The 17,740-nt window shown below is 41.9% G+C and overlaps 1 protein-coding gene across 2 annotated transcripts; it reads right to left on the bottom strand.

Moving 5' to 3' along the window:
* Positions 1-2,002: 2,002 nt before the first annotated feature.
* Positions 2,003-15,742, bottom strand: bdnf (brain-derived neurotrophic factor; the record flags this gene model as incomplete). 2 transcript variants are annotated; one of them, XM_079164727.1, is made up of 2 exons in its annotated part: positions 15,628-15,742; positions 2,003-2,833 (listed from the first exon to the last, which is right to left on the bottom strand). In XM_079164727.1, exon 2 carries the CDS (start codon positions 2,810-2,812, stop codon positions 2,003-2,005), a length of 810 nt encoding a protein of 269 aa, XP_079020853.1. In that variant the 5' UTR covers positions 2,813-2,833; positions 15,628-15,742. The 2 variants fall into 2 exon arrangements, with proteins under 2 accessions (XP_079020853.1, XP_079020854.1); XM_079164728.1 differs by lacking the exon at positions 15,628-15,742 and adding an exon at positions 12,081-12,111.
* Positions 15,743-17,740: the final 1,998 nt, after the last annotated feature.

Below are 17,740 nucleotides of genomic sequence, written 5' to 3'. Positions count from 1 at the left end.
TGTCATCTTTCTCAGAGGTGGCATAGAGACTTTCTATTTATTCTAAGCTTCTGTATAAAAAAAAGTAACTCACAGCATCTTCATTAGCCTCCTCTGGAGAATCCGAGACAAATAGAGAAGAAAGTGGAACATCTTTTCCTTGCTTCATGAAAAAGGTTTTCTCTTTGCAGCAATTTGTTTTCCAAATCTCAAAATGCCAGTTCCGGTTCTCTTCAGAGGTCACACTTACCTTCAGGTTGATGACGAAGAAGTAAAATGAGGTGGTTGGGATCAAATGTAACACAAATATAAGACATAATTGAAGCCTTCGATGAAACTTTGTATCTGCCTTTTTATATGTGAGTCTTCTCTTTCTGAAGTATGTCATATTATGGGACGTGGTTGATGATATTAAGATGCAAAGTGAACATGTTTAATTGTTATCCTGCTATGACCTTCAACTATGGGATCTGGACTTGGAAAGCAAGGGGTTCTCACTACGTAATGCTCACCACGAGTGATAATCTGCTGGAGATACAAAGTTGCAGTAGTCTTTAACCCAGATACCAAACCAGCCTTTTTCCTTCCGATCACAGTAAATGTACTGCTGCATCAAATCTGGGTGTTTGTTCTTTTGTAGAAGATTCAAAGATGGGATTACCATGTCATATCAGGTATATCTCTTTAATGTACACACATATAGGCTATGTGTCCCTGTCGAAACGCAGCCTACTTGTACTATAGTCTAAGTTCTTGTAATTGTAAATTATATGTGCAGCAAGTAAATCATTGAAAAAGTGTATAAACACCAAAGTAGTAGTCGAAGGACATTCGGTAAATTTGTGTAATGTGCTGGTGGGGAGCAGGAAGTGGTTTAGGAGTATTTTAAAACTTTCCCCCTCCTCATTATAATACTGAATAAAACGAAGAGCTGCAAAATATACATTCTTTCCACCCATAACATTATTCAGTCATTATTGCTTTTAGTAATATAACCGAATGCATTGACTCCTCTGCTACTGAAAATATGATATTTTCTTGCAGCCTTTAAATTTATCGAGCATCCTGATCATGCATGATTTTAATTTGGTCATTTTGGTTGGCAGCAAATTCTTTGCAGGTGCATCAGTGTGTATGTGTGCCATGCCTTCTTCCCCGCCTTCCTGTCTGTATAATAAAGTTTATCCTGCTTGGGAAATGCACTGTTGAAACTTTATCGACATTGATTTTGTTTTTCAGTTGCCTATATTTTTATTTCTTCAAATATTTCAGTTTAATATTGCAAACAACTTCACAACATACAAAATGAATAATATTAACCCAGAAACATGTCAATGAATATATTTTATATATATATATATATATATACATATATATATATATATATATATATATATATGTATATATACATATATAAATTCTTTTTTTTATATATATATCTTGTCCTCTGGTGGGGATAAAAAAATAAACAGCAAAGCTTTGACAACAGCACCTTGACATAGTATGTAAGTCCAACATTACCTTGAGAAGTTTAGAACAGTAAACAGATAAATTACTTGAGAGGAAAATTGTTTTCTGCTGAATATGTAAACGGAATGTTTTTTGGTCAGCGTCGTATCCTTTTTTGTAAGTGGAGAATTTCTCAATTCACAATTGAAGCAGCATGCAAGCTTTTTGAAGATGGAACTGTCCCCTCTCATTCCTTGCCTTTTTTTTTCTCCTTCATTTTCTAATTCTTGGCAACGTAAACAAATCACAATTTCTTGAGAGATGTGATATAAGTAATTTAAACTGGGCGCAAATGACTGATCAGATTTTTTTTAATTGTTTACAAGGTCATGAATATGTTCAATAAATAGACTGTAGTATCACTTTTACTGTATAAACTTCATCTTTTTTTACATGCAGTCCATAAAATTTTCATTTGACGGAATAATTTACCCTGTTATGTATATATACAAATAGATATTTTCTCTTTATTCTCTTTTTTAAACTCTTCAATAAAATCTATACATTTTATACACTATCTCCCTCTTTTAATGGTCAATGTGCATACACATGAAGTGTCTATCCTTATAAACCGCCAGCCAATCTTCTTTTTGCTATCCATGGTAAGCGCTCGCACGTAGGACTGGGTTGTCCTGCATTGGGAATTATAATGCCGCTTGTCTATTCCTCTGCAGCCCTCCTTTGTGTACCCCATGGGGTTGCATTTGGTCTCATAAAAGTATTGCTTCAGCTGGCCATTGGGGACAGGGACTTTTTCCATGACGGTAACTGTCTGCCCAGACATGTCTATTGCCGTCTTTTTATCCACAGCTGTCACCCACTGGCTAATACTGTCACACACACTGAGCTCTCCGCGCCGCGAGGGATCGGAGTGTCGCCGCACCCTCATGGACATGTTAGCGGCATCCAGATAGTTTTTGTATTCCTCCAGAAGAAAGAGCAACGGCGGCTCCAAAGGCACTTGGTTGCTGATCATCACCCGCGAGTCGTACAGGTCGACATCCTTGGTCTCTGTGGTGACCAAAGAAGATGGGCCCCCACCTCCCTGGCTCTTATCAGCCCCCTGTCCCAGCTGTGCCGCCTCTCCCTCCACCTCCAGCAGCTCCTCTATCACCTGCTCAAAGGTGTCTGTGAGTGAGGGCAGTTCCCCGCGCTGGCCTGGCCCACCACCACTCTGTGGAGTCCCGTGGCCTCGTGTGGCCGTCGCAGCGGCGCCCAAGTAGCCTTCCGTCCGATGGCCCCGCATGCCCGGGGCGTCTCTCAGGGGCGCAGCTCTCATGCAACTGAAGTATGAAATAACCATAGTAAGGAACAGGATGGTCATCACTCTTCTAACCTGGTGGAACTGGAGGGGGAGAAAAAGAGAGAAGACAAAAGGGGAGGGGGAGAGAACAAAACTGTTAGTCAAAGAGCATTTTCAATGAAGTTAGCTTATTCTTGATCCATAATGCCCCATGTAAGCCTTTCTTCTTATTTACACCATCTACCCTTTCTATGCAAGCCAAAAGGCGAGCCAGTTGCTTTGGAATAATCACAAAACGTTTTTTTATTCAACTGAGTCATCAGTGTTTTCAAAATGTTTCCAAACTGTAATCACTCTGTTCCTATGTGAGGTCTGGCTTAGGTTTTTATTTGTTGGCAGCCGTTTGCAAAAGCAGTGCTGAGCATCAAATAGATTCTTCTTACAAAAGATAAGATCACACACAAATAGATGTCCCTTCATCCTAACAGGCTTGTTATTATTCATGAGCTTTAAAAAAAGGTGTGTTAAAACTGTGCAGTTTGTTTCTAGAACTTGGATACAACGACCAAACCAGTCATTCATCCCTCACTGCCTGAATCATAGGGTTGTTTTTTTCGTTTTGAAAGCTCAGACCTCCCCCTATTTTTTCAAACTATATAAAGGACATGGCAGATATCCATATTGTTAAACATTATGTTACTTACAGAAAGTTGTAAGATTTCATAATACAGTGACCATTAATTTGGCGAAAAATGGATACACATTGGGCTCCAAACAAGTGAGGGTCAACCGTGAACTGGCAAAACATGATGGCAGGCTCTGCATGTGTTGACATAAGGATATGGTTTTCTTTGTTTGAAGAGCTCATGTATTATCTTTTGGCTTAGACATTACCTCACTAACAAAATCACCATTATCAACCCTCATGGACAGCACTTACTGGCTGTTTTTTAACTGGTCTGTGCTGTAGGACAGGTCTGATACTAATCCCTTAGAGTCATGTACGGGCATCAGGAGTCTGTTGAGGGACACTGTTTGTTTTCGGTAGGTGGATGACGAGAGCACTGCAGGATGAACTAACAGGATGTCATGCGGAAATTGAGAGACAGAAAGATGTGTCATCCTCGCTGCACTGTGAAGTACCAATCTGGAAAAACTCAAATGTCAGAAGAGAAGCCAAGCATTGCCGGGGCGGGGGGGGGGGGGCAATCCACATCGAGCCAGGTGTAGTGGAAATATATATATATATATATATATATATATATACATCGCCTGAGCATATATGCATCGCTTACCTTTCAGAAGCTCTAAGATTCACAGCAAATCAATGATATGGACATCCAACAGCCCGAGATATAAAAGCAACCATAATGAAAAGAAAATCTAGATCTTGCTTTCCACAGGGGCTCATTTAAAAATAGCCTGACCGAGGCTTTGACTGCACTCTGCATGTCCCAACTTGATACAGGAAAAAAAAAAACTGCGAGCAAACACACTCTGCCTCCACTCAGGACGGACATCAGGACCTTTACAGTAAGGGAGGAGCGAAAACCCCACCTTAAAAGCATTTGTTTCATTCTTAATTGGTATCAGGGGCCGTGGCTGCAATTAACCAACACCACAGTGACTGCCATAGAGATATCTCGTCTATAAATAGATGTGCTGGGAGTCTCGCAGTCTCTATTCAGAATATCACATCCTTCTTCTTAATGAGCCACTCATTCCCTGAGCTCAGTGACGTGCATCTCCAGCGTGTGTGAGTGTGTGTGTTAGGGGGAGGGCATGGGGAGGGGCTGGCTTGGTTATCTTTGCAGGGAGATGGGGGTATTTTTCCTCTCACCAATTAAAACAACAATGAGGACAAAGGAGAAAATGATCTAATTTTAATTAAATACTGTTAATAAAAGACTATTTATCAAGTTTAGTAACCCCTTAATATTGCTAAGGTTTCGGTTCTGATAACAATGAAATCTCTGTGAGGCTTCCCAGCACAGAAAATCATGTAGGTTTACGGGATCGAGGCCAGTCACGAGCTTTATGTGTAGGATGCATTTAGGCTGATATTATTATCAGCATCACGCTCAAATGGCTCCACTTCCACATGACGGAAATGACGGCAGAGGGCTGATTACTGTTAGGCGTCAAACTTCATGCTGGAAATGGTGCAGACGATGAGTGCTGCATCTTCCGTAACAGACCACAGGGGTAATATTGCAGTAGCAGGGGGTGGAGAGACTGCCAGCGTCATTTCGCAGCATAACAACCACAGATGACGTCTCTTCCAGGTCTCCATAGGGGAGAGAATGGAGGGGAGGAGGTTGCTGGGGGTAATGCCACTCAACAGTGTGCAATTGCATGCTACTCCCCCGGGAATCCTCACACCGGGAACAACAAATGATTTTATTTCTATCTCTGTGATTTCCTGTTTCCATCAGGACAATCAATATGGCTTATGCTCTCAATCAACATCCTGTTAAAATGCGATAAAGCCAATGAATCATTTAATTGCTGTGGGACTGGCGGAGAATCTCCGGCTTATATCTACTAGAGGCTAAATGTGACAACTGATTGGTTCGCTCTTGTTTTATACATCCAGTGAAGGAACATTTTATGTGCACTGCTGGATTTCGCAGTTAATGAAAAAGCGGCTTGCGAGTTAACACAATGAGCATGAATAATAGAGCGAGGGCAGAACAACATATGGAGGAATGTTTGGAATAAAATGTACTTTTTTGGAGCCTCTGGGCCAACTTTGTGAAGAGCAGTTTGATTATAAAAAAAGATAACACAAGGAGCTGGCTGGGCACAGTGCCATTTATTTTATCTTGTGTCTTTTGCCTTTTGAGTATTGTTGAAATCATATTGTTTGTAAATGAAATCCAGATAGATACCAACAATCCAGCTGTGTCACATAATAAACTAAGTGTGATGGCTGTCCAAGTATGACAGTTCTTTTATCCATAAACGTAAATCACTTAACATGAGATAACAGGAAGATAAAAGCCTGCAATAACCGCTGCAAACACGCCTTTATTCCAGACAACACACCCAGAACAATAGGAGCAGGTGAGTGTGCGGACTCTGTCTACTGTTTGGCTTTGACGTCTCTAGATGACCACCTGTTCATCTGCTTTGAGAGCGTGGCTGTATGGTGGGGATATGTAACTTATCCTCACATTTATTCTTTGTGCCAGGTGGGGATTAAAGTGATAAATGCCCCCTTTGACAGATGCTGAAAAGTTTCTCTAAAGCATGAAAGGACTGGTATTATTACACATTCAGTAATGTTCCCAAGCCTCCAAGCACATGTCAGCACACTTTATGGCTTCATCTTCATGAACAGCGTGCATAATATCTTAGGAACCGTTAGAAGGGGAAATAAACATCAAACAGAGGAGATGAAAGAGGGGAAATGTGCCCAGTATATTTGAATAGAAATGTACGACCTATAGCAACATTGGTTCCTCATTCTTGCTCCCTTGTGGGCATCCGTCTTTGTTCAATTCCTCAAGAAGCGTGTCGGGTTAGAGCTATTTACCTAGCAACATGTTTTGTCACGTTGCAAAGTGCACAGCACACAATGCCAAATGTTCAAAAGAGAAACATGCAGCACATGATATCCAGATTTCTACCTGAGGACCCCTCGTGTGCCACAATGCAGCACTTAGAAAAAAGGCAATTAGAGTTTGTCTGCAGTAATGGCTGACACATGTGGAAGCTCGCCTCCTTGAGATCTGTTTTCAATCTGACACAGTTTCAGAGCATGTTTAGTAATAGATGAGCATCACTAAGGGATTATACCTGGCCTCCTGGCCAACCCCGAGCCACGGCCACAGACAGCCCGGCATTCAAATAGCTGCTGAGTGATACGTGCTAACCAAATGAGTGCTGTTTCCCTCCCACACTGTGTGCAGCAGTGGACAATTGAGAGACTACAGCAGCAACACAGGGCAGTGTGGTCAAATCCTAATGGACCGCCTTAAACTTGCTGCTTCTGTGTTAATGTAGTACTCTTACACGTCCCATTAAAGTGTAAAGAAAAAAGTAGTTCAATTTCAATTTTGAATTTTAAATTTAACCCACGAATCACCGATTCTGGAACCTGACCACTAACACAACCAACAGCTCCGAAGGAACGGTGCTGCAGTTCCACGCGTTGCACACTAGATGGTGTGTGAGACCGTGAAATAATAAAGGCTCCTTCTCCACCTCCCTCCCTTCTCTCTTTCCCTCCCTCCAGTGAAACACGATAGATAGATAGATAGATAGATAGATAGATAGATAGATAGATAGATAGATAGATAGATAGATAGATAGATAGATAGATAGATAGATAGTTAACAAGACAGTGTTGGTTGTACACAATTTAGCGTTGCCTAATTTCCGCTGCATTATACGCTGTAAAGTTCACTTATATGGCCCTTAGTCACAACTCTGACAATAAATGTGGCCCTAGTGTGCATTTTTTGGAAAGTACATCATTACTTCATCATTAAACCCTCTCATCTACGTGTGTGCTGCTATGATCCAAATATTTTCACACGGTGTTGTCAAAGCTCAGCCAGCTTTCCACCACTCTATAATGGGACTTTATTTTAATCATTCTGGCCAGTAATTTGAAGATTCAGTGCGAGCACACAACACCAAGAAGTAGATCCAACCGTGTATGTTGGCCGACGTAGCTGGGCGTTTAGGTCTCGGGTTCCCTATAAAGTCTTAATGAGTTCATCAAAGCCCCCCCCCCCCCCCCCCCCCCCCCCCCCCCCAAAAAAAACAACCATACATAAACTGTCTAGAGTTTTTGTTGTATTCACAGAGCAGGAGGGTCCGAGATTATAATATAGTACTGTACACTGAAGAAAAAAAGTTTATTGAGTTCTTTATGGGCAGAAAGTTGCAGTTAAATGTTCAAACGCGGATGATTTCATACGGAGGCACGCTGCTGGATTGTTTCCACTTTGTGATTTACAAGAAATACTAATAATAAACCACGTTTGCAAAGGCTGCTCCGATAATGAAACAACAGCCCCCCCCCCCCCCCCCTGAGATTACATCTGCTGAGCTCGTGCTCTCCTCTGGAAACCCAATCAACATAATAACTCCGTTTTTTATTAATGAACGAGAGGATAAGGTTACACATATCCCCTCTCGGGCTGCGGCGCTGTCTGTTCGCAGGATAACCGGACTTGATCGAGCTACTTTAAGACCCCCCCCCCCCCCCCCCCCCCTCCTCCTCCTCCTCCTCCTCCTCCCTCCCCCCAACACACACACTTACACACACACACACACGTACACACGCACCTCTGTCTTTTTCTCAAGCAGCATCAAACAAAGCCAAAGTGCTTCAAACAATTTATCGAGAAAAAACAGACACATACCTTTTACTGCCCAGTCGTAAAACAGACCATTCAACAGGACAGCAGTGTCATCTGGGATGTTTCGGACAACTCCCTGAGTAATTTACTTAAGCGATATTCTCCTCTCTGTACTCTCCCGACAAGCTTCAGGATATCTCTTCAGCTTTGAAGCAAATAGATTAAATTATTGATGGTGGAAATTGCATGGATGAGGTAATGCACTCCCATGGCTGCACGGCTCCTTTGGAGATCGTCTGAAACTGAAGTTGTCGCATGCTGAAACGCCGCAGCAGCAGCAGCAGCACCACGGGATGAGAGACCTCTGGAGCTGAAATGAGGAGCCTCTTTGCAACTACAGTAACTTTACTACACAATGACGCTGCAACATGTGACCTGCCGCTGGCTGACTGGTCGCCGCCAAACTCCTGTTTAAACAGCCCCCAGGCGGAACTATTAATGCGCTGTCAGCGTGCATTATGTGCTTTTGTTTGTCCGCATACCGTGCAGCCTGCATCCAAACCCTAATGTCTGGCAAGATGTAAAGCCTGAGCGAAGACTCTCCTCTTCCGTATTTCGCTCATCGAGACCAAAGAGGTGGCATATTTTGTGAAGGTTTTTGCGTAACAGCGCGTCTCCACCAGGTCGTGATACTTCCCGTGCTATTTAGAGTTGGCCTCTTTGTGTAAAAATTAGATATTCAGAGAATTAGAAATCAGCGTTTCTTTTACTGGTCTGCGGGTTGTGAGAAGGATATGCACTTTGTATCAAAATACGCTCTAGGAAAGAAGGTATTTGAGTGTAAAGTATATATTGGTGTAGGTTTGTCCCCACTATCTAATCCATTAGGCATCCTGATCAAACATCCTCGATATAGCCCAAGAAGATTCTCACACTCTTCTCAAATAATGACCTCTACATGTGATCCTGAGTCATTTCTATAATAAATAAGGCCCTGAAAAACTCAGAGAAGTCTCATCATTTTAGTGCTATATGGTGTTAAAACATTTGAATGGCAACAGGCACCGGAGGCTAACAAAGATGTGAACTTACTGAAAACAATTCTGCTTCTTCTTGCTTTTAAAGTGAGCCATCTCCACAACAGATGGATGACTCCCCTGCAAGTGCTCTGCAGTGTATTAACCAGCTTTCAGAGGTTATTATAACCAAATGTCAGCAAACACGTTTAAATTATATAGGCCTACACAGAGCTCGCTTGGAAGATGAAACTGCTTTGCTTCTTGACGCTCTTGTTTCCCCTCGATAGGAACAAACTGGGAACAATTCATTCCCTTTACAATGCAGAATTCAAATAAAAATGTCAGTGGAGCCACAACCTTTCAATGGGTGATGAACGTTTGGAAACTCCACCTCTGATGAATACAAGAGTGAGCATAATGGGGAAATAGCAGCTCATTATCCCTGTGACTTGGCCCAGGTCCAGTGCAAAGATTTATTGTGATGTGTTTGCTATATTGCCATCATGATTCTTCCCTGCACGAGCTTATGAGCTGGAGAGCTCTTGTTTGGCATGTAGCAGTATGGGAGTGGATGCTCACACCTGCTTAATGAGTCACTCCCACCTCCAACACACCGGGGACACGCCAAGATAGATATAGCCCTCCCCGAAGGCTCACAGGAGGTGAGGGCAAACTCTGGATGACAAAGAGTTGCATCAGCAATCACTGAGCGACATGACTCCAAAGAGGATAAAAAAAGTACACTGCACAAGGGGGCTGTTCCAAACAAGTAATTCATAAATAAATCACTTGGCATCTCATTAGAAGAGCAAAAACAACAACATGGGTCCTCCCATTTCTGCTAATACAACACAAACTGAAGGTGGCATTTCAAGAGAAGTCTTTTTGGCTTGCATGGGGGGGACTGAAATTTCTGAATGAAATCAATAATGTGTCTAAAAGCTGGAAGCAAAAAGGAGTTGTGAGGAGTGTTTAGGAATTTTTTCGACTCATTCGACTGAGGGTCAAACAAAAGTATGATAGCGGTGGCCTCTTATAAGGCAACCAGCGGACTTTCTGAAAAATGCTTAACCATTATTTCATCAGAAACTGAGGCGTGAGATTTCTTTAGGTTTAGGATTTCTCAATAGAGTACCACGAACACTGATTAAAAACTATCTGGGGAGTTGGGAAGAAACCACATTATGTGGCTAAATTTTCTACAGGTTTTTAATCCACCATTCATAGCCAAATACACGTGATTTGCAAAAACAGTTGGTTATGGTCTCTTCTCACATCTTCCCCGCTCACAACTTTTTCGCCTGTTTGTGCAGCAGAAAGAAGATACAACCACAGGAGCTGACAACACGGACACACTTGTATAACCTTTCAAGGCTTCTCTTGCCAAATGCAGCACGATGCTGACAGGTCCGCACTGCCGAAAAGCTTCACTTAACAAGTAGAATTGTGCCTCCTTGTGCCAGAAAGGAACCGCGTAACACGGACAAAATTACATTTTTTGAAAATGTCATTTCTAATCACACGCTGGAGTGATGAGTTAATGTCCATCCCCCCTGTGATGACAATAACCTTTATTGTAATCATCAGGCAGAAAGAGAGGACTAGTCCTCCTAAGCTTCATATACACTCCAACCTCCACATCCTGACGCAGCTGATACATTATTTCTGTTTGTGGCACAGACTGCAAATCTCTCCATCGCCTATTAAGTCTCTGTCTGTCTCTGTCTGTCTGTCTCTTCTCTTGGCTTATGCCCTTCCTCCTCCTCCTCTCCCCCACCCTCAATCCAATATCACCACAGCATCAATAACCTTTGCATGGTTTTACTGCTGAATGAAAACACACAGAATTACTTGGAAATGCTGAAATATTTGTTATGAGAAACTCGGAAAGCAGGCATTTTTCATTTGCTACTCAAATTGAGGGCCTGCAAGGAAAACTAAATTAATGGCTTTAATATGCCTCCAGCTTGGTTTAACATGCCATATCCTGTATGCAAAATATACATCTCACAAATAAGGGACAGAAATGTGATTGTTTTTCTTTTTTCTTTAAAAATGCAAACATATATATATATATATATATATTATACATATGCTATGTTTTATTGTTTGAATTCTAATGGAAGTTGCTTGAATTCAGTGCTGCATGAGAGACACACTTGAATGGTTTTGCCGGCATGATCGAACACACACACGCGCGCACAGCAATCATGAATCCTTGTAGTCCCGCAGTGGTCAGACGTATCAGATGTCTTTACAGTCAGAATAACTACATCCACCGTGTATTTATAACTTATCGTGGGCTCCATTGCTGTAAAATCACAATCACGCCCACTGTGGACGAATAACTGATAAATTAATAAAGATTCGGAATTAAAGGTTCAAGCCTTCGCCTCCTGCCAGAAACTTGTTTAAAACAAGCCTGCTAATTGGATGAAAGGTGTTGGTGATGAAGATGATGATGGTGGTGATGGTGACTAAAGCATTAGCACATTTCTATTATGATTAAGATGATTCAGTTTTTGCTCGAACTATATCGTGTCGTAAAGCCGTGAGTCAACATTTCCGCCATTATCGCCCGAAATAATCGATAGCCTACTTGTAATAACATCAGACACCAGCTTGGATAAATAGAGAAGTTATTGCATTTCATGAATGAAAAGGTTGTGGCAAAGTGTGGCAAGCACAATCCGAAATCGAGTTGTATTAAAGAGACACGCCTGTTATTTATATTAAAAGAAAACTGAACGTCCTTAATTGAAAAAACTGATTTCGCCTAATCCCTTTAGCTCCCAAAGTGCACGAATTGATCGCGACGGATAAAAAACGAAACACAAAGGCCAACATTACAGCTACATTATGAAAAAAAAGCAACAAACACAGTATGAAGCAATCTAGTACAATATTAGTGTTAATCATTATTTCTACATAATGCATTTATTGTTATTTCTTTTGTTAAATAAATAGGCCTATACCGAAAGAATTTCAACTGATTTTTTTTGCAATGAAACCTACCATCAGGTTTGTTATTGACGCCCACCCCAACTCTGCAGAGCTGAGAGTGCAAAGAGAGAGAGAGAGAGAGAGAGAGAAAGAGAGAGGGAGAAGGGAGATTCTCGGTAAAGATAACACACGCGGAGACGCACGCACACGGTGGCGAGCGCACGCAGGCGCACGCCCGCACACAAACACACGCAGCCCCATTTATGGACTGATCCGCTGACGTACATTGCAGAAAAGTGCTATAAAAAAACCTTCATACATACAAAGTGTGTCGTGCCACCCCACAGACCCCTCCTAACCCGCCTCCGCTCATCCCTCCTCCTCTACCCAACACGCCCACGCCCACACCATAATCCCACGTCTCAGTAGGAAAAAAAATTAAAAATACTGCTACATGGCCAGAAAATATGTATTCTGCGAAAAAGAGATTATATTTAGAAATAAAAAGCACCCGAAAAAGATGCTGCAATAAAAATAATCTAACTCTCTTGTGGTTTATGTGAATAAAAGGCCAAACATTTCTTTAAAGCATTACAATTTTTACTGATCTTATATAGACTAAAACGCGTATCGTTTCGTTAGATAAATTATTGATTGATCATTTTTTGTGTATTAAACGTTGTTGTGGTACTGATGAGCCGGAAACGTGGCTATTATAGTTGCGACGCAGCCTTTATTAAATGAGCACTTTTACGAATGTCGGGCAGTATAATAAGTAATATGATCTATTTTGGTTTCACTGTCATATGAAGTGAGGAGTAATGGGCTATAATATGCAGAAACCGATCTGCGCGCATTACATTTGTGGGTAAAAATGACCGAAAACGCCAGCGGATAGTCCATAAATTCAAATACAATTAGGAATCTACTGGATTCATTCGTTTTGAAGTATTTATTTGAAAATGCAGCCTGCAAGAGGAGTCTTGATTAAAACAGGACTGCCAGTGGGCGTTGGGGCTTTTCTCTTCTCTTGCAGTTGTTTTGCCGTCATGCAATTGCTTCGTCTTGGATCAGAAATCCTAAATCGTTGACCAGAGGAAAAAAAGAAGACGAGCGAGAGAGAGAGAGAGAGGGGGGTGAGAGAAGGAGAGAGAGGAAATAGACAATATCCACCGTTTCTGCATCGGTGCGAGACGAATTTTGAGGCTACAAGTCCTTCAGGAGAGCAGAGAAATAAAATCCCAGAGTTTTGTGTGATGATCATCTAAATCTAACAGCCACGCGTGACAGATTGAACGCGTGCCTACATTTGGAATAAAAAATAAAGAGAAAGAAAAATCGATGCCTCCCGAACAATTGCATATCAAGCCATCTTATCTCTCTCTACATCGCATTCAGCCATAACATCTGTCAGTGGATGCACTTTGACCACGCCCATCTTTATTGTAATTTCACAGAGGAAATAATACAACAATTTGTATACTGTAAAGGAGACTCGCTCTGGCAAAACCGAATTACACGAGTCAAAGCGATTAAAAATTAATTCATTTTATTTTCCATTATTCATTCGTAGCCTGCGCTTGACAGGTCAACACAGAGCCGTGTATGGACAAAAGAGGGGGGTAGGGTAGCAGGTGAAGTGAAAAGCACCTTATGAATGAAGCCGTGAAGCAGTCGTAGTAAAAACACAAGTGATTTGATGGCGATGACGGGAGGGGGGGCGATGGGGGGGGGGGGGGGGGGGGTAAAGAGTAGGGCTATTTTTGGTCGATAACAAAATCCAGAGGGTTTGACATCAAGACAAAACATGAATGCAGCAGACCAAACATGAAAAATAAGCACAGATAGACAGACAGACAGACAGACAGACAGATAGATAGATAGATAGATAGATAGATAGATAGATAGATAGACAGACAGACAGACAGACAGACAGATAGATAGATAGATAGATAGATAGATAGATAGATAGATAGATAGATAGATAGATAGATAGATAGATAGATAGATAGATAGATAGATAGATAGATAGATGATAGATAGATAGATAGATAGATAGATCGATAGACCGATAGACAGACAGACAGATAGAGAGATAGACAGATAGATAGAGCTTTTTCCTGACTATTGTATGATGTGCACCATGCATCAGTAACCTACTCCAGTTCGTGCCGGCTGGAAGGATCACTGCAGCGTCTTAAGTCCCATATTGGGAGCATGATTAGGCACAACGCAACGATTACGCAAATTATGTTGCAGCAGGCAGTGTTCGAAAACTCCAACAAAAAAAACGGCTTCAAAAAGCTCTGTTTCAAAAAATGTCAAGCACGAAAACGAGTCACAATTTAAACGCTTCACATGACTCAAAGATCATATGAGAATGCGCACGCACAGATCTTCTATAAATATAGCCTAACTTCAATTTAAAAAAAGGAAGATGGTCTACGAGATATTGGTCACCTGGATCGGATTCCATTTCGGAGTTATTTCGGTCACTGATGCCCACAATTAACACACTGCCAAGGCGAAGGCTGCATGCTGTAGTTTTAAAGCCGAAGTTCATTTAAGAAAAGCCAGAAGAAGCCCGTAAAGACGACAGCAACAAAAGAGTGACATGAAAACAATGGATTGTGCTCTTACCTTTACAAGGGCTGACAACCACTATGTGCGTGGTTAGATCTCCGCGACCAAGACTTGCATGTCCCAAAGTTTAACGCAGTGTGGGGGGGCTTATAGGTACCGACAATGTGGTGTGCAAAAGACCAGACGACCTAACATTTCAACTTTCACAATGCCCTACAAAAACACATCTTAAAGCCCAAGCTCTTTTAATGGCAAGCGCTTTTTCCCCCAATAGTTTTTTTTATTTTATTTATTTTCTCCTCTCTTTAGAATCCCGTTTATTTTCCGTTTACAGACCACAGGCTCCCTCAGAATAAGCTTACCAAAAGTTGAAAAAACAATCCCAGGTTTGGCAAAGGGGGGCTGGGGAAAGAGAGAAAGAGAGTTGGCGTCCACTCCGCGGTTTAGTCCATGCACGACTCCGGTGCCTCTGTCCAACGTGCTGAAAGCATAACACAGCCAGGGTAACTATGAGGGGCCGGCACAATATCTATATACTTTTGTTTGAGCTCCCACTTTAAACTGCTTTTTCTTTTTTTACTCTGCTGCTTCCCCGCGTCTTGTCACGTGTAGCCTACCCCCCCCCCCCCCCCCCCCCTGCCAAACCAGTCCTGTTAATATTTGATCACATGTTGGTCGGACATTTCCTTCCAGATAACAGCACCTATATCACAAACGCCGGTTCAATTCAGTGTACAACCGCCTCAAAAAACAACAAAAAAAAACGGTTCCACTCTCACGCCAAATGACAACTGGCAGCGCTGATACTGAGCCCTATTGTTCTTAATGTCATGCTTATGGCAAGTGTCACAGGTAAGTGGCACATGTTGCTTATTTTGTCACGAGCACCGCACAAAAAGAACATACATACATACATGCATAAAATATAAAGCCCTCACTGCCAACACACACACTCACACACGCACAGCCCTCCAAGACTATCCAGCCTACATCACATCAACACATTGCGCGCAGACACAATGTAATATTGCCTTACCTCTCTCACTATACCGGCGTATCCTGAGCCAAAGAAATGTTACACAATCTGTCTTTCCACACAGGCTTTGTCAACATCAGCCTCGGCAGACATGGGTCTCGATACTGAGTTTCCCAAGTAGCCACTGAGTCCAACCCTTCCAGCAATGCGTTGCCAGACTAAATAGCAAGCACGACTATTTACTGGTAATCATCCTTTATATGCTGTGTGTTTCCATTGCTACTTACCATTTTCCCCTACGCTGTCCTGGAGATAGAAGTGTCTTTAATATCCACTCACTCCAACAGATGCTGGTAGGTAATGTGTCTTGTTTGAAGTCATCATATGAGAACTTCTGCTCTGCTCAGTAGATCGCCCACCACTTCGCTGACTTATGAATCTAATAACCCTTTGCAATGCCGGCGTGCTTAAACTCTCTCAGGCAACACCTTGGTGGCTCTACGGTAAAGACAAATATCAACAAGCCTGGGTTGTCAGTGAAGCTTGTACAGATATACGTCACACCCTCGCCCGGTCAACGCCATTAGGGGTCTTACGTGATTGAAATAAGCGACGGCAATCCAAGTTTATGGGTATGTCAGTTCCTGACTGATCCCTCGCTCACTGCCTCAAATCTTTAAATCTGCATCGAGCAACAATGACAGACACACACAACTTCTGAGACATATCCATATTCACGTGTTTATGTCATAGACCGTTAACTCCATAGGGCAATTACGCATACACACAAGTGGTCATTTAAAGATTGTTCTAACACGGACGATGCACACATCGCTTATGCAAAAACAAATAGCACATTTATAGCGCCCCTGTGTCTGCCTGTCAAGTTCTTGAGGAACTTGTTGCTGCTCAAATACAAAACACCCCACCGCTTTTTATTTATTTTTTTTGCTGGACCAAACACTCTCATATAGGCTATACTTACATTGTCAAATTCTGTTAAAGTACTGCGTTTTCCGCCGGACAGATATAACAGGAAAAAAAGTTAATCCACGTCCTCCAGAAGCGTGATTACTCTGAGAGAATAGCGACCAGAGCGTTAAAAGCCAGGAATGATACTTTTCGATGAGGGATATCTGGAAGTTCAAAGATGAAATCTGTTTTCAGTAAAATTCCATCAGTTGCACTACCAACACTCAGCCATCTGATTGTTATGCAGTGACGAAGCGCTGTGCTTGCAAGTGAAGCCCCAAATGTACTAATTAACATGAGTAATAGGTGATATTTGCTTGACTCTTTGCCAGCATCGCAAACTTTCCCTAGAGTGTTTGTAAGAGAAGTGTCATTCTTGTGGTATAAAATACTTTTTTTTGGGTCATAGTTTATGGAAATCACGCAGCATGGGTGGCGCGTTATTGGAACCTGTAGGCGTCTACAAGGATCCAATAGCGCCAATCTGACACATCCTCAGACTTCTCTCACAAAACAAAAACAGCTGCTCATCAAAGTGTTCAAGGTAACTCGATGCTCATTCAGACCTGCTACTCTGGCACACAGTGAGTCTACACACTTTTTCATCAGACAAAATGCACTGATTTGAATATATTTAATTGTCAGCAACGTCACTTTAGAGGAGAGAAAAATCATGCAAGTTTTTGTGTTGTCAGTGTCACTTGTCAATATTGTACCAAACTTCTGACACATTCAAAAGTCTTTTCTTGGCAAACAGTTAATTCTAATTTGGTCTGACTACGCATGTACTCTGTCATCTTGCTTGTAGAGGCAGTGGCCCAAAAAAAAAAGGAAACAAATCTAAACTTATTTTCTTAGCAGTTTGAGTCAATACATTTCTGTCTCAAAGACACAAGATGGCATAATCAGATAAAATTTGAAATGTGATTTTTATTTGCCAAGAAAAATATATAGTTCTTCACGGCACCATGCAGGCAACAAGTGCCGGACTTGAGATTCACACATAGCTTATTATCTTTGAACTCCCTCCTTTGTAAATGTAGGCTTTTCACACGGTGGCTACTCATTACAGGCTACTAATACAAAGGAGTGACGTAAAGAGAGAGGTAACAAATATCAGCTCTGCGTGGACAGCATGCTGCGGATGAACAATCCCCCTTCATTCGCTTCACATGATTAAATGATCAGGATGCATGTGTCC

Source organism: Pholis gunnellus, assembly GCF_910591455.1.
Source record: "Pholis gunnellus genome assembly, chromosome: 1".
Lineage (NCBI taxonomy): Eukaryota > Metazoa > Chordata > Actinopteri > Perciformes > Pholidae > Pholis > Pholis gunnellus.
This window is presented reverse-complemented; position numbering and strand designations above follow the sequence as displayed.